This window comes from Micropterus salmoides, unplaced genomic scaffold, assembly GCF_014851395.1.
Source record: "Micropterus salmoides isolate LMB-PRFRI ecotype aquatic unplaced genomic scaffold, ASM1485139v1 Ms_hic_scaffold_15, whole genome shotgun sequence".
NCBI lineage: Eukaryota > Metazoa > Chordata > Actinopteri > Centrarchiformes > Centrarchidae > Micropterus > Micropterus salmoides.
The window spans coordinates 29757448-29781469 of NW_024040596.1; the positions used below are offsets into that span (position 1 = coordinate 29757448).

Consider the following 24022-nt stretch of genomic DNA (forward strand, 5'->3'; position numbering starts at 1 on the left):
TAAGTGTCAATAACTTTCCCAAACGTGATGCTTTATATGTGAATTAGAACAGAAAAGAGTTGTGCAATACAACCTTATGTGAACTAAGCACAGGAAATCAAATTTAATGTACCACACAGCTACAACTGAAACACCCGTTAACATTGGTGACATTGGTTTTGTAGATTAGACTGAAGTGATTCATTGATGTCTGTGTTGTATTCGCCCCTGCTGTAGTCCTCCAGCAGCTCCTGCAGCAGCGACTCTGACTAGATGAAGATTCCCGGATGAGAAGAGAAACAAGTCGGCCCCTGGGAACCTTCATCCTGCTACCATATGCTCTAATCAATATTTTACTATATTTTTGCAAATTGTTTACCCAAATCAGGCTTTTGTCAAAACATATTAAATGAAAACTAATTTAGTTTTCACATATCAAGTGAAGATGGAGATGGATGGATATTCACTCCACAGCTTTTCAATCTCCCAAAAGGCATCCAACATCCAACAATTCTGGATGTTTAAAATTATTCTAGATCAGCCATGACATGACCTGTTGATGTGGTATGATGTAGTATAAGGCATTGTTGTATCCATGATTGTGAGAAAAAAAAATGCTTTCTGTGCATGATAAATGCTAGTAAATTAATAACATAATAACGTCTTGCTTTTATTTTGTCTCCATGCTCAATACACTCATTTGCTTCTATGGCTTGGGAAACCATTGTGTTCTCTTTATTTGCCCAGGGAATGTTGACTGAGCACATTTGCTCAGCCGCACCTTGGTCACAACGCCCGGGAAACTGCCAGTGCAGTCACATTAACCATATTTTGATAGCCTGTGCAATCAAACACTTGTTCATGTTGATATCCAGGCTTTTACACAACAAGTTCAGACACGTAGTCTTTGAGGGCCACTAGTTCATGTTGTATTATTTTTTTTTTTTAAGTAAACTTGTACAGTAGTCTATTTATAGTCAGTGGTGGAAGATGCATTCAGATCCAAATTTACTTTAATGTACCAATACCTCAATGAAAAACTGCATTCATAATTTTACTTAAGTAAATTTAGCAAGCCTATAGTATAGTAGGCCTATATACAGCATATACTGTGTAAACAGCATTCCATTGTAGCTGGTTTAGGCAAATCAAATTGAACTACCTTATATACTGTTGGGAAGCATCAAGTCTTATACGTTGCGTATATGGTTTGCTGTTTGATAACTGGTAACTACAGCTGTCAATAAAATACATGAAGTTAAAAGAGTAATATTTCCCTGTGAAATGTAAAGGAGTAAAATGGAATTGTCAAGTAAAGTCTAAACAGGCCATACTTTTTACCTACTGCTGTATGGGTTCTTTTCGCTGTTGCTTTTCACTATTGTCACTATTGTCAGGCGTCAATAAGGTAGTGGCCAATAAACATGTAAAAGCGAGTGGTCTGCTGTATGCAGATGATTTTTTTTTACAATTTTTGTTTATTAATATACACACACACAAATTTTACGGTATTATCTATTTTTTTTATTTTAATGTTTAATATATTATTATAATAACACACATTATTGTTTCATTTATTTATTTTATTTAAACTTTTAATATATTTTTTTTTTTAACACACACACACGCTTACTGTTTTATTTATTTATTTATTTTTAATATTATTTTTTAACACACACACACACACACAATTACTCTTTTATTTATTTATTTTAATTTAATTTTTAATATTTTTTGAACACAAACACACATACGCTTTAATTACTTTACACCTCAATTACTTGTTTAATGAAATGTATGGGGTTGATTATTCTTATGTAGTTTGTACATAGACTGTATATATGTATATACGATGCTTTGGCAATATTATTGTTGTTATACGTTCATGTCAATAAAGCTAATTTGAATTTAAATGAACTGAGTGAGAGTGCCTCCTCCGCGCAGTAGGTGGCAGTGTGGCAGAAACACAGCGAGGACTGAATCTCCCTCGGTGGTGCGTACGCCCACTGTTACGTCGCCACGCCGACCAATCAGGGGCAGCTCGGTGCCTCTTTCAGGAAGTTAGAGAGCTGTGCCTGGACGACATATGTCAAAAATAAGAATGTCCTTAACCGTTTTTAAAGTGTGCTTACAGGTATGTGGCAAGTGATTGTGTTTTTAGCGAACCTATAGAGTATAGTTTGGGGTTTGCTGTCCTGAGTTACTGACATCATGTAGCTTGTTAATTTATGTCAGCAAACTGGATTCAGTAAGTAAGATGAAGTAAGTCCCTGCGATGCTAGTTGCTAGGTCTATGAAATCAAATGTTTTTAAATACTAACTTTATACTTAATGTTTACTTAATGTCTTTCCTCCAGACTGAGGTCCCTCTGCAGACTGCAGCGAATCCAGGGCCACATGGTGAGTAAACCCCTCTCATTTACTACATGTTGTATTCAGAATCAGAATCAGAAGGAGCTTTATTGCCAAGTAGTGTTTTACACTTAGGAGGAATTTGCTGTGGTGATAAGGTGCTACACGTAGACAAAACATACAGTCAACATAAATAAATGTGGAAATATATAAATATGGAATAGAAGAACAATGTTGCAGATATATACATGTGCATTATTCTGGGTCTGTGCCGTGTATTATTTTATTCTAGCTACTGTAGGTTTTCCAGTAAGGAATAGAGATTATAGGAATGCAATTGTATGGTTTTACTTTTATTGTCACATACGCAAGTATGCGCAGTGCAACATGTGCAAAATTTGCTCTCTGCATTTACCCATCTAATGTTCTAAGTAGGAGCTGTGGGCGGCCTCAGTGCAGCACTGAATGTCCCTCGGTGGTGTGTATGCCAGCTCTTAAGTCAGTTCCTGAATAGAGACATTAACCTAAACAAACCTGATCTGGAGGACAGTCACACAAACACAAAGGGAACATGTAAACTCCACACAGAAAGACCCTCCCACAGACAGGAATCGAACCCAGCGACCGTGCCAACCTCTGAGCCGACCTTCACAGAAACGTCCCGTTGTCTCTCTTTTGGCTCAGATGTCGAGTAAGGTGGAAGCAGAGGTTCTTCTGGAGAAAGTGGGCAACGCAGGTGTGATCACCATAAACAGACCCAAAGTCCTGAATGCCCTCAACCTGACCATGATCCGGCAGATCTACCCTCAGCTCAAGGTATGTAGAAAGCTTGGTTAATGCAAACTTCAGCTGGAGCAAATGTCAAGCCCTCGAGTGTTTGACGTGTCATTTATTACTGCAGTGTGTTAGTGATCGTAAATGGCTCCCAGTATTTCACTTACTGTGACATTGTCATGCTTTTGATGCTATTTAGAGTTGGATACATTTGCACATAAACCTACTCAAGACTTGTTAACACTTACAGATATACTTGTACAAAAACCTTTTCACACACTATTTTACTCCAAACCTGTACACAGTCTCATCACATAAAAATGTACCTCTTGTGCTTGAATTTGAAGGAGACAGCTGTTTTGTATTGTGTGCCATTTGCTTGTTTAGTTTACCAGGAAACTGAAGGCCATATCTTAACAGAGCCCTTACTTCAAACAAGGACAACTCTAAAATAGAACACAATTTGTGCGAAGTGACTGATGGTGTTTTGTTTAAGGTCTCAATATTAAGTTGTTTTAAGGTGTTTTGGAAAGTGCTGTTTCATGTTAGTCACGTGTGAAATTAACATACGATTTGTTTTTGATGATGATTTTCCATACATCTACTGCTTTTTTGTTTTTTCCGTGATTCTAGAAATGGGAAAATGACAATGAGACTGACATAATGATCATCAAAGGAGCAGGTGGGAAAGCCTTTTGTGCTGGTGGAGACATCAGAGGTAAGCAGTAGGTTCAATCGCTGGTGTCTGGATAGCCCCAGTTAGGACCTCTTATCTGGGTCACAGAGATAACCACGGACGATGTTTGAAAAATCCAGCATGTCATTTAAAACACTTACCTTTGTGTGATTTTAAAAAACAACAAAGATGGCAGCCCACCAGCTAACCGGATAGGAAACACTTGCAAAAAGCAAAACAGTCTTTATTTATTTATTTTTTTATCCTTCAGTGGACGGGATCTGAATTAATGCTAAGGCGGGAGTGGCACAAACTGGGGCTAGGGTCTGGGGAGCTTTTACTTTTATGTGCAACAGTGTGACTGTAGTTAAAACATGTTGCTTCATTACTTTTTTGTTACGATTTGTTTTTTCCTCTCAGCGGTCACAGAAGCGGGGAAAGTTGGAGACTCTCTTGCGGAGGACTTTTTCCGTGAGGAATACATTCTCAACAATGCTATTGGTAAGAATTACAGTTACACCACATTCACTTATAGTCTCCCTTAAATCTTTCCAAACAGTCAAGCCTCTACTTTATCCGTTTGTATATTTAAAGTCTTGATTTATTTTATTTTATCTTTCAAGGAGCATGCAGGAAACCATATATCGCCCTTATTGATGGAATAACAATGGGAGGGGTGAGTACTTTTCCTTTTTATTTATTTCAGTTTGTATTATAAGGTTGAGTGAATCTTACAATGTTTATTTCTGAATATATGCATGAAAAGACCCCTTTTGGATCCTGGTGCTGGGGATTGGACCTTGCTCTATGAGGTGTGATATTAAAATTAGCCTGTAGGTGTCAGTAGAGAACTACCTGCTGCTGTCACCTGATGCCAGTGGCAAGGTGGCCTCTGATTGGATGAAATATAAAGTGACAAAGCTTTGTTGCTGCCGCTGGTTCTTCCCCTCCAGGTGTCAGATATGGGTGGAATTTGAATTTGGACCAGTTTGCCCCACAATAAGCACAGTGAGACATAATTCAGACACCACAAATGCTCATTTACCAGGAAGGACTTATTGCAAAGGTCTTTAATTTTTTTTTATACTTTTCAACTCACCTGGTCAAAGAGGATGTCTGGCATGTGCATGAGTCTGTCCTTTTTTTCCGTCTCATTTTCCATCATGACCTTGACACTGATTTTACTCCTGAGGCATCAGCGAGGTCGCTCACAGCCACCAGTATCTTCTGGGTCATTACTTCTGTGAAGACCTAACAAACTGTTTTGCACAACATTGAACCTCACAGTTACACAAATACTGGCCATTAGGGTGCACTATACACTCTGCTACTCCTGAAATCTCTGAGGATTTTTTTATAGCTTTATGTGGTACACATATAGGGCTGGTATGATTGGATTGGAAAACTAAAAGAGTTATTTAATGCATGGTTTTGTTGCACACCGACTCTTTCAAGTAGAGGCAATCAGAAATAATTTGGCATGAGATGGGCTGAAGAAATGAAATGATAGCAGTTGGCTCTTTATATGGTTTTGTCTCTGTTGACATAGATGACAAAGAAGAACACAACACACTGAGGAGGTTCAGGTTTTTTGTAGAGCCCTTATCAGTGAGGCCATGGACCTGATGATGAAACTTGAGGGATAAAATGGTGAATGTTTTTGAAGGCTGTAAGCTGCGAACACTGAGTTGGACCAATTCAAAGAGGCACACTGACTTACCTACACCTATGGAAGGAGCTTATTATGCTAATTAGTGTTGTACATGGCAATTGCAATTTTATTTATATACCACATTTCATTACACGTAAATTCAATGAGCTTCACAGTGAAAGACAAAATATAGCAACACAGCAATAAAAACAAAACATCAACACAGTCAAATAGAAAGAGGGATTCAGTTTCTGAGAGTCTAGTTGAGATATGAATGCTCTTAAGTTTTGATGATTTTCCAAATTCAGATCAGTATCCACATTAATGCCATTGTTTCCGACTTGCTCACTGTGTTTCAGAGATAGTGATGCCCAGTATGAATACATTGATTATACAAACATGATTAATTATCCTAATAACTACATCCAGTTGGCATCCAGGTACAATACGTTACAAAGATAGATTATACTCATCTGATTAGTCATTACCTGCATTTTTACAAACAATGCTTTTTCCAAAAAACAGTCCAGAACAAAGGCATGGCAACTTCAACAACTGAAGCCTTAAAGCTGCGTTAATCAACATTGACATCACCTTATATTAGCAAACAATTGCCTATGTACACATGCAGCAGACACGGAGCAATCATTTGGAGTCCTGTTGATGAAAATAAATCAGCTGATCACAGACTCTCCTTTTAGCTCCTGAGAAAAATATGTTCCATATGCTGACCTGCTAGTTGCTAATTTTGTCTTCCTGCATTTGATGGCAGCAGAGGGACTGTTGTGTTGATGTCAAAGTTTCGTGGGCTGACCTGTATGAATGTGTCAAATTTCATAAGAATTGACCAGTTAATTCTACTTGCTGCTATTTCTATATTTCTATATCTATATATCTGCTGCTATTTACTGCCAGTACAGAAAAATGAAAGGAAACACAAAACAGTTCCGCCTTTGTTTGTTTTAGGTAACGTAATCCACAGGGGGAAGAGTCCTAGAAGCTGTGAACCAAAAGACATCTTGTTTGCTTGTTTTTCTTATGTTTAGACAGCCATGATGACAGTAACCCTCCCACTTAACCATTTTCCTTTCTGAGACGGAAGCTATAATTTATTTGTCAGAGCATTACTGAAGAAGCAATGTAGGGTGATAGTGCAGTAATGGATGCAAGGGACAGCTGAGCGCTTGCTGATGTCTGATGTATATTGTACCATATGGAATGGTACTTTTTCTACTCTTTTCTTATAGGCTAATAGCTCTGGGGGGAAAAGTGTTCAAAGTACAACTCTCCTATCTGTCATGTCGGTACAGAGATGACACTAATGTTGACGCAAACCGTCCTCTGCTGTTTAATGTTTGTAGTGGCTGAAAACAGGCTAGTTCTATATATGGAAAGGTCCAAGAGCTACCAGAGTCCCTGTTCCCAGATCTGCTCTGAGCTCAGGGCATAACTCCCACGACGAGTGAGTATTCTTGCGTTAGTGATAACAAACCACCAGGGAGTAAAGGCATGTCATTAGCAGGTCAAAGAACACACACACACTGTCTATCTGTTTGCCTCTCTCTTACATCAGTCCAATCTCATCTCAAGCCCATCATTTACTGCTCTCCAAGTTTAAAATCCCTAGAATTAAGGTCTGTGAATGCTAAAGTGTTACTAATCCGTGTCTGCTGTGTTTTGTGTGTAAGCAGACACCGTGTCGCTCTTTTTCTTTTCAGCGTGTTTGGGTTTCACTCATGAGGTTTCAAACATTTACAGTCACGTTCAGAGCACACTGTTCTTAAATCAGTTTTTTAGCAGGGGTGGCGTAGCGCCTGCTGACCAGTTGATGGCTATTTGTCTAGAGCTGTGTCACTGCAGTCTCTTTCGCCTGGAGGACACAGAGCTCTCGTTTGCTAATGTCCACATCATCTAATGAGAAGACGAAGGGTGAACAAGACCGAGAGGCAAAAACAGACCGCGGGGTCCCTGCATTAAGGTTTCAAAACCTGTTTGTGCTTGTTTTAAAAGTGGAAAGTAACTATTTTTCAGCATTTTCAAACAGACACATCTTTCTCTTTCAGCATTTAGAACGTTTATGTCACTTGTGTCTCTTCACACAAAGTGGAAGGCTTCCTCATTATCCACACATGCTTTTCCGCTCTGATACGCAGTGCCACTAATGAACTGCAAAATCAAAAGTGTTACAATATTATTAGGGAAGGGTACCTAGATTTGACTTTGCTTGGAGAGCAGAGGTGGTAAAAGTATTGCAGCTTCCCCATGTCACCTCAGTGGATTTCACCTCACCTGTTTATATCCAGTAAACCAAATATCATAATGAGGTAGGGCTGAAACGATTATTTGATAAAATCGATTAAGAAAATTCTTTGCATCGATGCTTCCTTTAATCCATCTAACTTTATAGCACAGTGTTTCGCAGGGACATTTATTACTGGCGCACATCCTGCTTTCGCTGTGAACACAACGTGATTATGATGGCGCTGTTTGCAAAGTGGAAGAAGAGAGAGAAAAGTGCGAGGGACAAAAAAGAAAGTGTCCAAAGTATGGGATTATTTCAAACTAAAGAAAACAACAACTCTGTGATGTTACCGACCGTCCACCGTAAAACGAAACTTATGTCGCCTTGGCAACAGCACGACAGCATCTGATCAGAAAGCAGTCGGTGTTCTGCCAGCAGACAACAGACAAGGTAACAGCAACTTTAGCATTAAACTGAAATCCTGATTGATTGTTGAGTTGAAGCCAAAGTAAGCCACAGTCCTCAGCTGAAAATTGTTTGTTCTCCTTTTTGGGCCGTGAGCTGTAACCTCACAGTCATTCGTTAACTGGGTGTCGGGGAGCTGCACCTTTTAACTCCCCTGCAGCTCTCTCTGTAGCTCAGACTATCCCTGCTACCTGCGTCTGCTGATCCATCCTTCACCCAGATTCTTTGTCTTTATAATTTCCGTCTTTATAATAACAAACAGCTGTTTCGTGTGCAGGATCGCTCATTTCCCGTTTCACATTTCACGTGTGTTTTCTTGACAGCACGGCCGACGCTGAAAGTCGTGTAGTCTGCACGAGCCTTTACTATAACTTGTAGCACTCGGGTGATGTTTGTGTTTGTAAAGCAGCTGTCTGGTTGTTGGTCTGATGCTGTATGACACACTATGAATTTCCGAAACGACTAATAAATATCTATCACCTCTAAACGTGCACAGCTGATCCTGTTCCCGATAGGGGGGTGTCGCCGGCAAGCTCTGCTTCTTAAATGACGCATCGATGAATCGTTCGTCGAATCGTAAGAATCTATAGAAGCTTCGAATACTAAAATCATCATTCGCTGCAGCCTATAATGAGGATTATGTGAAGCCCTCCATATTCTCAGTCAGTGTAAACTGGCCTAGCCAGGTTGTAAATTTTGCAGCCCATTCTGTTTGTAAGCTTTAGATATAAACATGCTCGTCTGCACACTTTTACACATTTCGATTGTTTACAGCAGGATCTGGAGACTTGTTCTTATATGGTGCTTGGTGGTACCACACCAGCACGTCACAATGTTCCACTACTTTTATGGTGAAACTCAGGGTAATGTGAGATTAAACGGCCCCTCCATTCCTCTGGGTGCATCTGATGATTATTTCGAGAAGTTTGTTTATGCTTCCCCCTTTCTTTGTCCCTTTCTGTCTTTTGCTGTTTCCGTCTCTCATTGCTGCCGTTCTGCTTTCCCACAGGTGTTTTCAGGTTGTGTTATTTCTACGAAATGGCTGCATTGATGTACAAGGTTCATTTATCCTATCTTTCAAGTGCACTCCATTTTACATGACTCAGTATCCATTAATAGATGAAGACAAGAGGAACTGTGGATGTGTTCCCAAACATTAGCCTAAACGTTAGGAACCCTAAAATGGCCAGTATTATTGAACTACGCCATGAAACAAACAGTGGTTTGAAAAAATGCAGTATGAAATTGAAATTAAACATACACTTAGTTTGGCATAAAACTAATGAAATACACATTTAAAACATTATTTTTTTTATCATATACTGTATTGTGGGGTTGAAAGTGAATCTCCGTTTGATTTCCTATTTCTATTCTACAAAGCCAACCTGACAAAATGAACCCTGTCAGTCTGTGCCCCGAGCCAGTGCTGACATGTTTCCAAAACACAGTCATCTTATTATTCATGTCCTATGCTGACAGAAGTCACCGTCTGCTTCTTTTATTGTTTATATTGTGATCTGGCTCTTCCAAAGAGCAGCTACCCTTGGCATGGGTCTGTTTAGTCTCCAGTGATCAGATATTTTTAATCCTCTGTGTGTCGTTTGTCACCCAGCCATAAGGTAAACCCTCTGACTCTGTTCTTGCTGTTTGCTAAGAGCCAGCTGAAGACAAGTTGTCCACTGTAATCACTTCTTGTTGTTTGGCAGTGATTTAGCACTCAGTAGGTGGCATCCCTTGTATATCTGTAAGGTGTACTATATTTCAGATAATTGATGGTTTTATTGATCTGCAGCTCGTTATTTATAGTAGTCCACATTTCAATAAGCCGTTGTGACAGTGGGTTTGAAGTCTGTAACTAATCAATTTGCTGCTTTCAGCTTCTCAAATGTGAGGATTTGCTCATTATTTATTGAATGTTTTTTGGGGTTTTGGACTCATGGTCGGAAACAAAACAAGCTATTTCATCTTGGGCTCTGAGATTCTGATGGGCATAATTTACTATTTTCATAGACTAAGAAACTAACAATTGCCTGATGAAACAAAAATGAAATTAATCTTTGCGTGCAGCCCTATTACTACATACCAAAAATACTGACATTTCTGCATTCATCACACAATTGTTTATCTTTCTGTTGTTCTGTTGCCAGTTTCCTGTGTGCTACTTTCATCTGCCCTACTGATGACTCTCAATGATGTTGCTGCTGCACTAATAAAGTCATCTTGGCTCATAAGGGGCAATAAGGATTTTTTTACTGCCCCAGGTGAATGTGATACCCTTTATTTCTACAGGTTTATAGGTTGTTAATAAATACCAGCGAATGGGTGATAAGACCACCAGGTGCTGTGGCTTCTAGCTTTCAGTTGTTGCTTTCCAGCCTTTACTGTTGAGCACGGCAAGATAAGACCATAAGACGCCTCCACTGTCCACAAGTGTTTCCAGTTCATGCTGGAGAGTGGCACTTGCTACCCACAGTTGACCTGGTTTAATAATTCAAGGGTGTGGCACTAACCTGCCATTTCATTTATTATTTTATATATTTTTGGGTTTTGGAAGTGCTCCCACGACGTAGTTCAATAAGTTAGTTGAAAGCTGATTGCTGGTTGTAGGTGACACTGTTATAAAAATAAAGATGTTCTTTTTTTTTAAATAACTTCTCTTTTGGACGCAGCCAGGCAAGCTGTTTCCCCATTTCTAGTCTTAATGCTAAGCTAATGAGCTGTTGTCAGTAGATTCACATATAACAAAGAGACATTAGAGTGGGATTGATCCTCTTATCTAACTCTTGGCAAGAACGCCAGTAAGACTACAGGTATTCTCCAAAACATCACACGACCCATTTAAAGAACCATTTTTAATCATGAAGATTCAATATTTGTATAGTTTTTCCAAAACCCAGAAAAGCTAAATGTACGTGACGTCATCTCAGTATAAAGCCTGACAGACTCAACCAGACACCAAACAGATGTGTCGCTGGCTGCACAAAATTGAACTAACTAGAATAGAGAAATGTTTGTTGGTGTAAATGATATTCAGCTGGTACGAGATTTACGCAACACAAATCAATTATGGGAATTCATTAAAAGAAATGAATCACTAGTATCATGCAGTTCATGTGGATGAACCCTCAGGGGATTCACCTGACGACCTTCCACAGTCATAAATCGCCACCAGTCAGTGACATATTGGATTTTTCTCTGAGCTGACCAATAAATGACCCTGCTCCTAGGTATCACAACATTTCTTATTAAGTAATTCCCCCTGTGGGTGAATCATTACTTAATTAATAAGACATCTTCCAGAATAGTAAAGGTCACTGAAGTGATGGGATTTCTTTGTACTGTTGAAGCACATCCCTCCAGAAACACAATTTAGCTGATTACAGTATCCATCTTGTGAGCCTCTTGCTTTGTGACTTGTTCTATTGTGTTTTTATTTTGATGACACCCACATTGATTGAATGATTCATCCTGATTTTTGCTACTGTCTCATCAGCAGGCAAATAGAACATGAAAAAGAGACCTCTGTCTGCGTGTCTCCTGCTGGATAAAAGGCAGTTGCATAAATAAATGAATGAATTATTCGTTTTGGGTGATTGTCATTAAGAAATAGTGTTTACCATTCTTATGTGTGACACAGTCTTGTGAGGTTAGCTTGTTGTCCTGGAGTTAGAGTAATCTATGATCTCTACAAGTGTCAGAAACTGTCATTAGGGAGGCGTTTCCACCCCTAAAAAGATGTCTAAAGTTTAAATGATGCATTTCATCATAGCTGAACTACTTGCTCATTCACCTGTCGGGCAGTACAATGCACATCTGTGTGTATCTACTGTGTTTTATGCGTATAAGTCAAGGACGTATGCATGGGGATGTTGTTTCCATGGTAACCTGATAATCCGAGACACATAGTCCTAACTGTGCTGGAGGCTGATGAACTTTACCGTCCTCTGGCCGACGCTGCTCATTAGCCTTCACCTCGCTCTGGCTGGGAGCAACACACTTAAATCACACACACGCACACACTCTTATGCAGGGTCGGTCTGGTTTACTTTGTGTTTTTTCAGTCCGTATTTTTGCTCTCAAACTTCAGTGACGATTATTAATGCTTTCTTCCATGCCCTGTTTCTCCCCTCTGTGTATTCTCGAATCAACTGCAGTCATGTTCTCTATAATCAGTTATTTTGGTAACCTTTGCTCTTCTCCACCCGCAGGGTGTAGGTTTGTCAGTTCACGGACGGTTTCGAGTGGCCACTGAGAAGACTCTGTTTGCCATGCCAGAGACTGCCATGGTAAGACTGTCCAGCTGCCCTGGTTCCTGTCTTCCCCGAGGGAGGGGTGGGGCACTGGTTGGCCAACACCAGTGTGAGTGGGTATCTAGACCATTAATTATGTAGGAGCAGGGATTTCAGTTGCAGACCTAGTTAGATACAGTTCATATACACGTGGTCTGTCTGCAAAGGAAAAATGACTGGTGTGGAAAACAAGAGTGTACAGGCATGCCCTCATTAGATCACATAATCTGTTCAAATAAAAACAAAGCCCGGCTGCACAGATTAAAACAAATCAACTTTATTGTCTTACAATAAAAATAAAAAAATAAGCATACAATTTTACACAGTACAACATTATGCAAAACCTACTCTACATTTAACCTATCCCAATTAGGAGCAGCCAACGAGCGCTCTAAGCCAGCTCTGTGTGGTCAAGGTCACTGACCACACAGAAAGCAGATCTCTCGTCCAGGCATTGTGTCTCCCTCTACCTCTCCTTCACTTCTCATACGTTAGTCCCTGGTGTTGCCTGTGTAGTTGCTGTGGCTTCTGTGACATACAGGATGTTGGTGTTAAAGGTTGCTGTCTGCTGTAGTGTAAAATGATCTGAAATGGTTGTTAATAGACACAAGGTATCCTGTCCATTCAAATTAATACAAGAAACATGAATATCGCTCACCATTTAGAATGACATCATTACATAGACTAACCTCTCAGCCCTCACAGCTGTGGCTGACTGCCTCTACTAAAAACACTAGGTTATTAAGAATTACTATAGAATTACCACAAAAAATATACTGATAATAATTATTAATATATATAATAATAATAATAGTGATTCTATTTTCATTTCTATTTAATTTTTGGAACGCACTATAGAAACTTACAATAATACTATAGAGTTGGCTATGGTGATCTTATAGTGAAGTTATAATTATAGTACAGTATGTATGTTTCCTGTAGTATTTATTTTACTATATTGTTTATATAATATTACTATAGTGTTTTCTATGGTTTATTTGGATGCGCTATAGAAACATTATTCATTTACTATAACATTATTATAGGAATATTCTATAGTGTGTTCAAAAACAACAACAGAAACGGTGTATAATATTCTATAGTAATACAATTAAAGATTAAAATAAAATATGAATACTACAAAGATCTAGATACATAGTATTACTATTGAAATATTACACGGCTACTATAGTTAATAAAATAGCACTACAGAAAAACTATAGCAGTACCATAGCTGGTGAAAAATACTATAGTACACTACAAACTTACTATGGGACACTGTACAAGTCTTATAGTATACTGTAGTAATACTATACTTAATTTATGTACACAAATGTTTTCTTAAATTTGGGATTAAAGCCAAGTTGTGTATTTGGTTATCAGTAACCAAATGGCTTACTGTATATAGAAACCATCAAGAACGTATCTTAGTGTCAGTGGCCATAGCCAGAGCACTAAGTTATAGTTTGCTCTTTAGCTGCCTGCCTCCTGGAGACAGATGGCCTTCTCCTGAAGCGCTGAGGAGATTAGTAACAAATCTCTAACAATTGGCGAGTTACAGTTGATCTTATTGCATAAACTAGCTTGTTGTCACTTAACTCTAGATGGCTTATCACAGTTCTATAATTGTACATGAATTATTTGCAGAAAACCAACATACCAAAGCGTTAATCACCGGGTTTGTGGCTAGAAAGAGCCTGTGAACTGACCGGACAGCTCATGTTCTCGGTCTTTCCTCATATTGTGTATTCAAGTCATAAAAATGGTTAATGGACATTGAGTTGGTCCTCGGGCATCTTTGATGATCCGTTTAAAGGCTCGACAGACCTTCTGGCCAAATTGTGTCATATTTGGGTCGGAAATGCTTTGAGTATGTTGTTGCTTGGTTGATTGTTTTTTTTTTTCCCCTACAGCTTCACACATACCCCAAGCTTATTCCGGAGCATTCTAGACTCGGACTCTGTAATCAATCTGATGCTTTTTATTCTGTGTGGTGTTGTGGGTGAAGATTATGTTGTCCGTGAAGAGGAAATGAGTAGCAGAAATAAAAAGCTGAGGATTCCTGTTGATGCGGTCTGATGGCTGTGTGGGATTTTCTCAAAGGCGAGGCCACAATGAAGAAGAGGAGGAAATGAGATTGCAATGCATTTGCACAGGCTGCTGATTTGCTTTCTGAGGGGATTGATATACTGTACAGTAGGTGTGTCTGTTAGGGTGTATCTTCTTGTAGCTCAGTGCTTGTTTTCCACTAATCCACGCACCTACACTACCCTTGTGTCGTCCAGGAAGCCGGTAAAGTAATTAATTCTGTGTAGTCTCATTATTAATGCTCATAAATCTTGCTGTCTTTAAAACTCCCCAGTCACTTTGGCAAATAGGCAGGAAGTCTTTGCTAATCCCCTTTGGAGCAGCTGTGTTCACACGTTGTCACTATTGTTTTTAATAAAGGCACTTGGCTTCCAGGCCTCTGCACCACCATTCTCAAAACGCCCGCACTGCAGTCAGAAACTTGGACCTCACAATGGACCATTTTCCACTAGAGCAACAGCATTTTCACAGAGATCGCAGCTGCTTGGAGACCTTACATGCTTATTTTAGCCTTGATCCTGGGGTGGAATGCTCTCAAGAGCCTCTCTCACTGTATGTGGGTTTACTGCAACTGCAGTCACATTGTGGCTTTTCCCACTGAAGTATGCCAAAATTATACAAGTTGCAAGTGCCTCTCTCCCTGGTTCCCTGGTTCTCTTACGAAGCCAGTTTCACTTGTTGACCTATGTCCTAATGTAGTTTTTCTGCTCAGTGTCAACTTAATTGTTAATGAGTAACAAGGTGGATAAAACAGGCTGTCATGGGCCTGATTGCAGAGCGTGCATTCTGTACATGTTTGAAGCATGCAGGCTAATTACTCTGAGTAAGTCATCACAACAACGTCCTCCACATTGGCATAATAGATGTTGCAGAAGTGTGAACAGAGCTCAATATGGAAGCTGTTCCCACTGTGGGGTATCCTCAGACTAGAACATTATCAGGAGTACAAATAACTGTAGTACTCCTTTAGTTTGGGGTGGGAAGCCGGATGAGGGTTTTCAACTTGCGGCTGCATTAGCTGCTCCCTCTGGTTGGGTGGTGTGCAAGCACAGTTGGGAGTAGAACTGTTGTGTGTATGTAGGCAAATCTCCTCTGAGCAAAGCTAATGGATGGCAAGTGAAAAGAAGCCGTGTGTCACACCCTCCCCACACCAAGGCTGGACTGAGGAGTGACAAAGACTTCAGTAACATTTACTGCTCAAACTTTTTTTGGACAGCTGCATTTATTTACAAACCCCTTTCCTCTTTACAAAGAGGGTTATATCAGCTGCCTTTGCAAAAGCCACCCTTCAAAGAAAGACAGTTACAGACATGTTGTGAGGTTAAAGTGTATATAATGTTAACACCTATGCAAATGAGCCTGAAGGGGGGGCACTTATTGGAAAATAGTAAATTAATGAAATACACACAGTCGATCAAGAGGCTAAATAAGACATGGTTGGTTAAAACTAGGATAAAATATAATCTAAGCTAACTTGATATGTTGACTGCTGGAACAGATTTGTTTGCAGGGTTTTCCAAATTATCATGTCATGTTATTTACTGCTATTGACATGTTTTCCTGCATCTCACAAATCATCTCCATTTGGATGGATGGAGTGAAATGGAAAGGGGCTGATTCATGTGATCAGGGTTTCCCTTATGATTTATTAATGCCCCCCTTCTTCACCACCAACAACAATACTTTAGAATTTAGCAATCACTCTTCAAAGACGGGGCCAAAACCAAGAGGGTGAGCCTATAAGGAGGGGCGCAAATGTGTGGCACCATTGTTGAGACTCACCACTTAAGCATAAATACTTTTGTTAGATATATATCAAAAGTTTAGCCTTGAAGGAGAATTCAATATTCAATTTCTTTCCTTATTGTTAACAAATATCATGAAAAGACCAACAATGACTATCACAGCCTCATAGCTCCTTTTCCTCTGTGCCATAGAGCTCCATTGTTTTCCAACAGAAACACATCAATGAGCCACACTGCTGCACTGAGTGACATGTTCCTCCATTACCTTGAACACACACACTGACTTTTGTCTCGCATATACGGTCCTGCTGCTGGAAATACGCAGTAGAGCGGCAAATGTGTGTTAATGCGCAGCTGAAAATAGTTCTTAACAAATGCCCAGTTTACTCCTGTTGGAGTGATGTTGGCTAAAAGCTACAGTGACATTCTGGTTTTTAATGAAGTTATGTATGTAAATCTTTAAATTTTTTAAAATGTCTATCTTCGGTAGGAACCAGTGAGAGCCACAGACTGTAGGGACGTCAGAAAGTTTTGATTAACACATTGTTGGAGGTTTTTTTGTTTGTATCTATATGAGTACAGAAAAGTACAGAATAATACCATGCTGTGTTCTGTAGTCATTACATTTTAATATAATATAGTTACTCCCTCAGGATAACTCTAGTACTAAAGATTCTTGTAGTGCAGGATTCCTTCAAGGCTTAAACTGTGCTTTTAAAGTTAGAATGACTACTTACTTCATACCTTCATACCTACACACACGTCTTTCACACTCATTCCTCTTTGTTACTCACACACACTCATTCCCTAACCTACTCTCAAGCATTGAGGTTAACCCCTTCTGTGGTGGGATTAACAGATTCAGCCCCGCCCTGCTAGCATTCTGAACAACAGCCATAATCTGCCACATTTATGATATTACATTTTCAGCCGTGAATCAGGTCAACTCATCTAATCCCCCCCACACCCCACCCCCAGTTCAAAGGCTGTCAGAAAACCAACTGTGACCAATGGAATCTCATTTCCTGTCACAAACATTGACATCAAATTGAAACATTATTGAAAATACAGAATACATTCTGTACAGATTAAAGGATTAAAATCTTTCATAATCATAAATGCTCATAAGCCGCATGTTTTGGTGTTTGTAGTGTGGCAGCACTCGTTTGTTTTGTTAATGGTTGTACCTAATCATACTGTACGTAAATCATCTCTGGGTGAGCTGGATATTTCAGGACGCTGGGGCAATGTGGAGCGCAATGGAATGCTTGGTATTTTTAGCCACACTAGTGGAGTGGCTCCAGGGAGGCAATGTCACTTGGTCGGTCCAGTACTCAATTCTGTATAGACATTTGTGGTCCACAGGGAATGAGTCCTATTTACTTTGAATTAGGGCTGTAGCTAACGCTGATTTTAGTAATCGAGTATTCTACAGATTATTTCATCGATTCATCGAGTAATCGTATAAGAAAGTAGCTACTTTTGCTTGGCGCCCGCCCAGCTACCAGGATCAGCTGTGTAACTCATAACTGTGACGTTGCAACCCAAACTCACGGTCCAACCACACGGAGAACAAACACACGTTTATACATTTACAGCTGAGGATTGCGGCTTACTTTGGCTAGCCTTCAACTCAATAATCAATCATGATTTACGTTAAATGCTGAAGTTGCTGTAACCTTGTTTGGGATCCACTACGTGGACTTGATGCTAGACCGGGTGCTTTACAGAGTTGTTGTTTTCTTTTAGCTTGAAATAATCTCGTACTTTTTTACACTTTTTTTTTTTTTTCCACTTCACAGCGTAAGCGCGATGTGCGACAGTAATAAATGTCTGTGCGAAACAGTGTGCTACAAAGTAAAATGGATTAACGAAACATTGATGCATAGAATTTATGTCGAAGCTTTTAGTAATCGAAATATTCGAATAACTCGATAAATCGTTTACAGCTTTAAAGAATCATTTACTAATCCCTCTCTCTTTTATATATATATATTTTTTTTTTCAAATAACATTGATGGGCTAAAGGGTTTGTGATGTTGTGTGTGTGCGCAAAGGATTCATTGAAAATATCTCACACATTAATCAATAATGAAAATAATAGTTCCATTCCTAGTTGGTTAATGTAAATCGATGCTAGTGTGGTGCTGGCCCAAGTGTACTTAATCAACAACACATTGAGCATTTAAATGTTAATTATTATTTACATGCTTAGTCACTAGTTATCTGTGGGGTGGTTAATAATAAATTCACTCTTTATTTTAGAGAAGCTGTGGCAGATCCAAATGCCAGTGATATATCTGTACATTTAAAAAAGTTTGACCACCAGAGTAAGTTGATTTATCAGCTGTAAATTCAGTGTCAGCTTCAAAAATGACGTTTTTATTCATGGGCATTTTGACAGGGTGAGAAGTAGTAGAGGGTCATGTTGCTCCATGAAGTGCATGTGCTTTGAGAGTGTACAAGAACTATGCCTAGTCTTCAGTTTTATTTTGGTAGGGCTTTTCCCTGACGTGGGAGGTGGCCATTTTCTGCCGAGGCTCCGGGGGAAGTTGGGACTGTTTCTGGCCTTGACGGGCTTCCGTCTCAAAGGACGTGACGTGCAGAGAGCTGGAGTTGCCACTCACTTTGTAGAGTCTAAGAAGGTACGTTGACTAAAGTTAGTTGGTAAACTCACCATGCCCTCACAAAAAGTTGTACTTGACTAAATGCAATTGTTTTATTCAGATTGGCCAATAAAAGCATTCTAAGTTAATAAAGGATAATGTTGTTACCAGCTCATGCACTGTGAGAGTGATGGTGGTGCTGCAGGGAGGAGTGCAGGACACAAGCTCCTCTGGAAAGCCGGATGCTGAGTCACACTCTCTTTAAGGTGCCAATATACACTGGCTGATCCGGAGGCAGGTTGTGTTTGTCTTGCTTTTGGTGTGCGGTCAGAGCAGTGGGCGGCAGAGTTTGTTTAAGACTCTAACCTTGATTTTCAGCACAGACGCGCAGTGGGGTGGATTTAGTTTATTTGTACAATTTCTGCAGCTGGAAGGCTGGAAAAAGATCCCACCTTAATAAAGCAAGGACAAGTCTGATTAATACATTTTAGTTGTCCGTCTCTTAAAGATCAAATTATCTCTGGTGAACACGTTGCACATTGACATTCTAGTAGGAACATTCCCACGTCTGTGACTTCCAGGATGGCTACTGCACAGCAATTTATTCATGTGATATCTTCTCATTGAATAAAACTCAAAAAAAGTTCCCTCGCGCTGTACCAAAGGCTGCTTGATCCAGCATCCTGCTTCCAGAGTAGCCCATTCTTCAACAATGTATTTGAAAGATCTGCCTCCTTGTGATGTGTTTTTAAAATGATAAAAGACTGAATGTAGCCTAGTGACTTGTAGAATCAACAGTCAATTGCAGACAAATAAGCAAATTTACAAGCATTCCTGAAATAAATTGTTAGTTTTCATGTCAAGTCATCTACTTCAATAGATCCCAGACCTGGAGAAGGAGCTGGTGGACTTGAAGTCTCCCTCTGCTGAAGACATCTCCAGAGTGCTAGATTCCTACCAGAACCAGGTTAGAATCCTTAACACAAACATAAAATATCCAAAACAGTTTAAAAAGGCAACGAGTTGGCCCTCAGACATCTGTTTTCATGTGACCCCATGAGAGACTGTGTTGACCATTGTGCCCTCTCTCCACAGAGTAGACTGGATTCTGAGAAGGTTTTTGTCTTGGACAAGCACATGTTGGATATTGACAGGTATGCCTTGAATGTCTGTGTTCCCAAATATAAACAGAATCTGAATGGTTCAAACTAGTAAGCAGCTAGTCACTTAAAGGATAAAAACCTGCTGCTGCATTAGCTCCCACTGGTTGGGTGGGGTGCAAGCACAGTTGGGAGGAGAATTTGTGTTGTGTGTATGTAGGCAAACATCCTCTGAGCAAAGCTAATGGATGGTAAGTGAAAAGAAGCCGTGTGTACACCCTCCCCACGCCAAGGCTGGACTGAGGAGTCACAAAGACTGCAGTTCACAGGGAATGGACCTTTTTTGTAATTGTTGGAAAATATCTGGGAAGAAACACAATGAAATACAAAAAAACAACAGTCCCTTTTCATGGAGGACATTTTGACTTGTCATGCACGGGTGTAAGTAGTAACATTACTGGTGACTGCATCGTACAGGAACACTGTAACAAAGTCATTGTTGCTGTACTGCTTTGCCATTGCAGAATGTCTGCTGTGAAAGGCTGTCTCCACACAGCCTGAAATCATGTCAGAGATGACATTAGAGAGACTAAAACCAACCATGTGTTAGTCCGTCTCTCATCACCCTGACTTCCCTGCCCTGTTGTTGGAGTCCACTCAGATACCATTCATCCCTACTGACGATGTGCATCTTTAAAAGCTGATCAGTACTCTCCTAAAACAGCTGCGCACTGTAGATTTAGTAGATGTTACTCAAACAGGAGTACAGTAAATATCGTATTTGTTAGGGACTATTTTTAGCTGTGGCCACAGAAAATACTTGGTAGTAGAATCAGTTCATTGTTGGTTTTGCTTCCTTCACGGGTTTTGTTGATGTAAGAAAAATGGAGAATATTGCCAGCCTGGTCCTTTGGCCTCAAACTGTAACAGCATCAAAGCAGACACTGAAAGAAGAATTCTTCTGATTTGAGTTTGAATGAGAGTGAGCTGCATGTTGGTCTGTCCTTCCCTTCAGGCTGTTCAGCTCCAGCAGCGTGGAGGGCATCATGCAGAACCTGAAGGCAGATGGCTCAGAGTTCGCTAACAAACAAGCGGAGGTATGATCTTGACCTGCGGCTTTATCCGAATCACTGACATCATTCATTTATTCTCCAAGCAGTTGGTAGAAACTGCACACGTGTCCCTAGATTTCTGTACATCAACTGTCCTGAATGCATTTACACCTACTGCATATTGTGGTTATACAAACTATTTCAAAGTACTGTCCATTCAGCCCTGTTACTCCACCATCAGATAAATCCCACTGACAGTGCTGGAGTAGAGCCAGGGTATTATTTGCTTTAGCAGTATATGTTGGTAATTAGCAATTTACCTCAGTTTAAGCACTTAATGGGGTTAGTCTTAGTCTTCCTTGTAGGCTGTGCCACAATCCCTCCCGTGAGATTGTGGAGCTCTTAGCCCACCACAGGGGCTTCATTCCACAAATGTTCCTAATGATTAGAAAATGGACTATTCAAGCATGTGACTCTTCTCTGAGTGTTTCACGTCATTTCTACCCCCATAGTCCAATGAGATCAAACGTGGGATGCAAGGCGCATAACCTTCTGAAACAGTGCACATGCCCAAGTTTAGACCCCACCCCTCTGTTCATTGTTCCTCTCCTGATCACTCCAGGATTACTAATAGTGTACCACTAGCCAGCTGTTAATGTGAGCCTCCACTGACTGATCATTACCTGTTTATTATTGGATTAGTAACATTTGAAATATAGTTCTATTAAAGAACTGTTTTAAGGTTTAACAAATATTGCCTGGCTGCGTTCATTCAGTTTAACAAACATTTCAACCCATGAAAATGTGAATTGGGGCCGATGACGGTCAGCTCAGGAATCAAATATTTATTATAAACCCACTTCCTCAGTTACCACTACACCTCTGACTCACTGCCCTGCATTTACATGGAACATCCTTAGCCGCCTTTCTCCTCAGTTACACGTCGCTTTGCTTGTTTTTGTCCACAATTTTGTTTGATAATTCATTCTAAAAGCAAATTAGGCATCATCCCCGTCTTTCTGTTAGAGTCTCCAACACAGAAAGGTTCCCTGTGTCTCCTCTTGCAGACGCTGTCCAGGATGTCTCCCACGTCCCTGAAAATCACCTATAAGCAGCTGCAGGCGGGTGCATCTCTGAGCCTGCAGGACGTGTTGGTGATGGAGTATCGGCTGAGCCAGGCCTGCATGGTAAAAAAAAGCTACAGGCTCACTAGCTGGTGTGTCAGCCTGCAGGGAAATTATTAACATCCATCAGCTTCATTTTTTATACTTCTCACTTTTGTAGTAATCATAATTGGAAAGGAAGAGAGGGATTAGTAAATGATTCTTTAAAGCTGTAAGTCAGTATTACTTACCTTTAATAATCTACCACAGCTGTTTTAGTTTGTTAGGATTTGATCTGTTGGAGTAAAACCTTTTAAAGGATGTCATCTCATGAGATTGTTTCTGTTGTTTTGCAGAGGGGCTGCGACTTTTATGAGGGTGTAAGAGCCGGTAAGTCCCTGCAGTATTGTGGACAACAAAAGTGGAATAGGGTGGATGTGAATTTCATTCATGTGGCATAATTTATATGGATTGCACAGAAAGCTAATACAGAACTAAAGTACAATGAAAAAGAAAGTAATATTGATTTAAAAGTTATTTAAGAATCAATACAGTTTGTCCTAAATCATCTGATTTCCCATCTTTGTGGTGATTTTCTGCATGTTTCCAGTGCTGGTTGACAAGGACCAGAATCCCAAGTGGAACCCGTCAACACTGGAGGAGGTGTCTGATCAGACTGTAGACCAGTGCTTCTCCTCGCTGGGAGAGAAAGACCTGACCTTCTGATGTCTGTCAGCCAACAGCTGCTTCCCACCTTCAAACACGCACCACCAAGCCTTCGCCAAGCCTCCAGTCCCCACATGCCTCTACGGTTAGTCATGTGAGAGGATAGGAGAAAGTCTATTATTCTATGACAATACATGGATAGGTTGTATACTTATTAGTCTGACTCCCTACTATTAAATACAGTGGTGATATTTTACAGGAAAAATCCAGACTGGTCAGATTCATGTTCATGGTCAGAAGTTGAAAATAGCAGCAGGAGAGGTAGCTGACAGATGTCCCGCATTCAGAATGTTTAGAGTTGAGGTGCTCTGCAGTGGAAGTGGAATCTTTGTTTGCATAAGTGATAACTCTCTTCTGCTGCAAGTTCAAGGACTCTGCCGCACAGCAGCATGAACATGAGGACATGGGAGGAGAAAATGATCTCACCACTGAGTGCTTCATTACATTTCCTGTGGCTTGGATCAGTATCGTCTGTATTTCTACAGTGTGGTCACTTGTTGTAATTGAGATAATGTATTATCTCTATTTCTGTAGTTTTTGTCTTTTTTCCCCAGTATGCTTACCAGTATTTGTATTGTTTTAGATGTAATGTGGATTAAAAAAGGAATTCTCTGACAGATCCAAACACTCCCCAAGACAAACGGCAGATATAGAAGTACATAAATCTTTTACTCTGAATGCATTTACATGATTGTTACATTGAGCAGTTTGAAATGTGTGTGATATAGTGTGTTTTCATAATTAACTTCTGATGGACATGTCACTGTTTTTCAGTAGGAGTCAGATCACCTCCCTAAACATTAGTTTCCAACAGCTGCATTATTTATGAGCCAGACAGCCAGATTAGGCATCGATGCTGGAACAGAGGGCAATAAAGAGTTGGTAATGTAACAAAATGTTCTTGTGTTCTTGGTAAATGAAGGAGGATCTTTTATGGCCTGCTTATCGAGTGTTCTTGTAAAACATTGACAAGTCAAGTCTAAAGTACCTTTTGTTATCAGCAGCATGGAATCACAATCTGCTGCTCAATTTGAACTCTAGAAAGTCAACACATTTGTTTTAATTGCATGGTGGTTTACAAACTGCAAGTCTTGCATATTTTAATAATAATAGATTAGTCAGACAAATGAATGACTAAGTTATTGGGTCTGATAGTACTGACTTACAAATGACT

The 24022-nt window shown here is 39.9% G+C and overlaps 1 protein-coding gene across 1 annotated transcript; it reads left to right on the forward strand.

Moving 5' to 3' along the window:
* The first annotated feature begins 2137 nt into the window (after positions 1-2137).
* Positions 2138-23744, forward strand: hibch (3-hydroxyisobutyryl-CoA hydrolase). Its single transcript, XM_038719555.1, has 14 exons — positions 2138-2241; positions 2337-2379; positions 3016-3147; positions 3739-3823; positions 4202-4282; positions 4405-4457; positions 12348-12433; positions 18747-18906; positions 19748-19834; positions 19963-20021; positions 20983-21064; positions 22087-22206; positions 22479-22512; positions 22733-23744. Exons 1-14 carry the CDS (start codon positions 2237-2239, stop codon positions 22846-22848), a joined length of 1143 nt encoding a protein of 380 aa, XP_038575483.1. The 5' UTR covers positions 2138-2236; the 3' UTR covers positions 22849-23744.
* The last annotated feature ends 278 nt before the right edge of the window (positions 23745-24022 follow it).

What these genes read in the sequence shown, in the direction of transcription:
- hibch (XM_038719555.1), top strand. An exon ending in AGATCTACCCTCAGCTCAAG is followed by an intron (nt 3,148 to 3,738) that starts GTATGTAGAAAG and finishes CCGTGATTCTAG; the next exon opens with AAATGGGAAAATGACAATGA. An exon ending in ATGGAATAACAATGGGAGGG is followed by an intron (nt 4,458 to 12,347) that starts GTGAGTACTTTT and finishes CTCCACCCGCAG; the next exon opens with GGTGTAGGTTTGTCAGTTCA.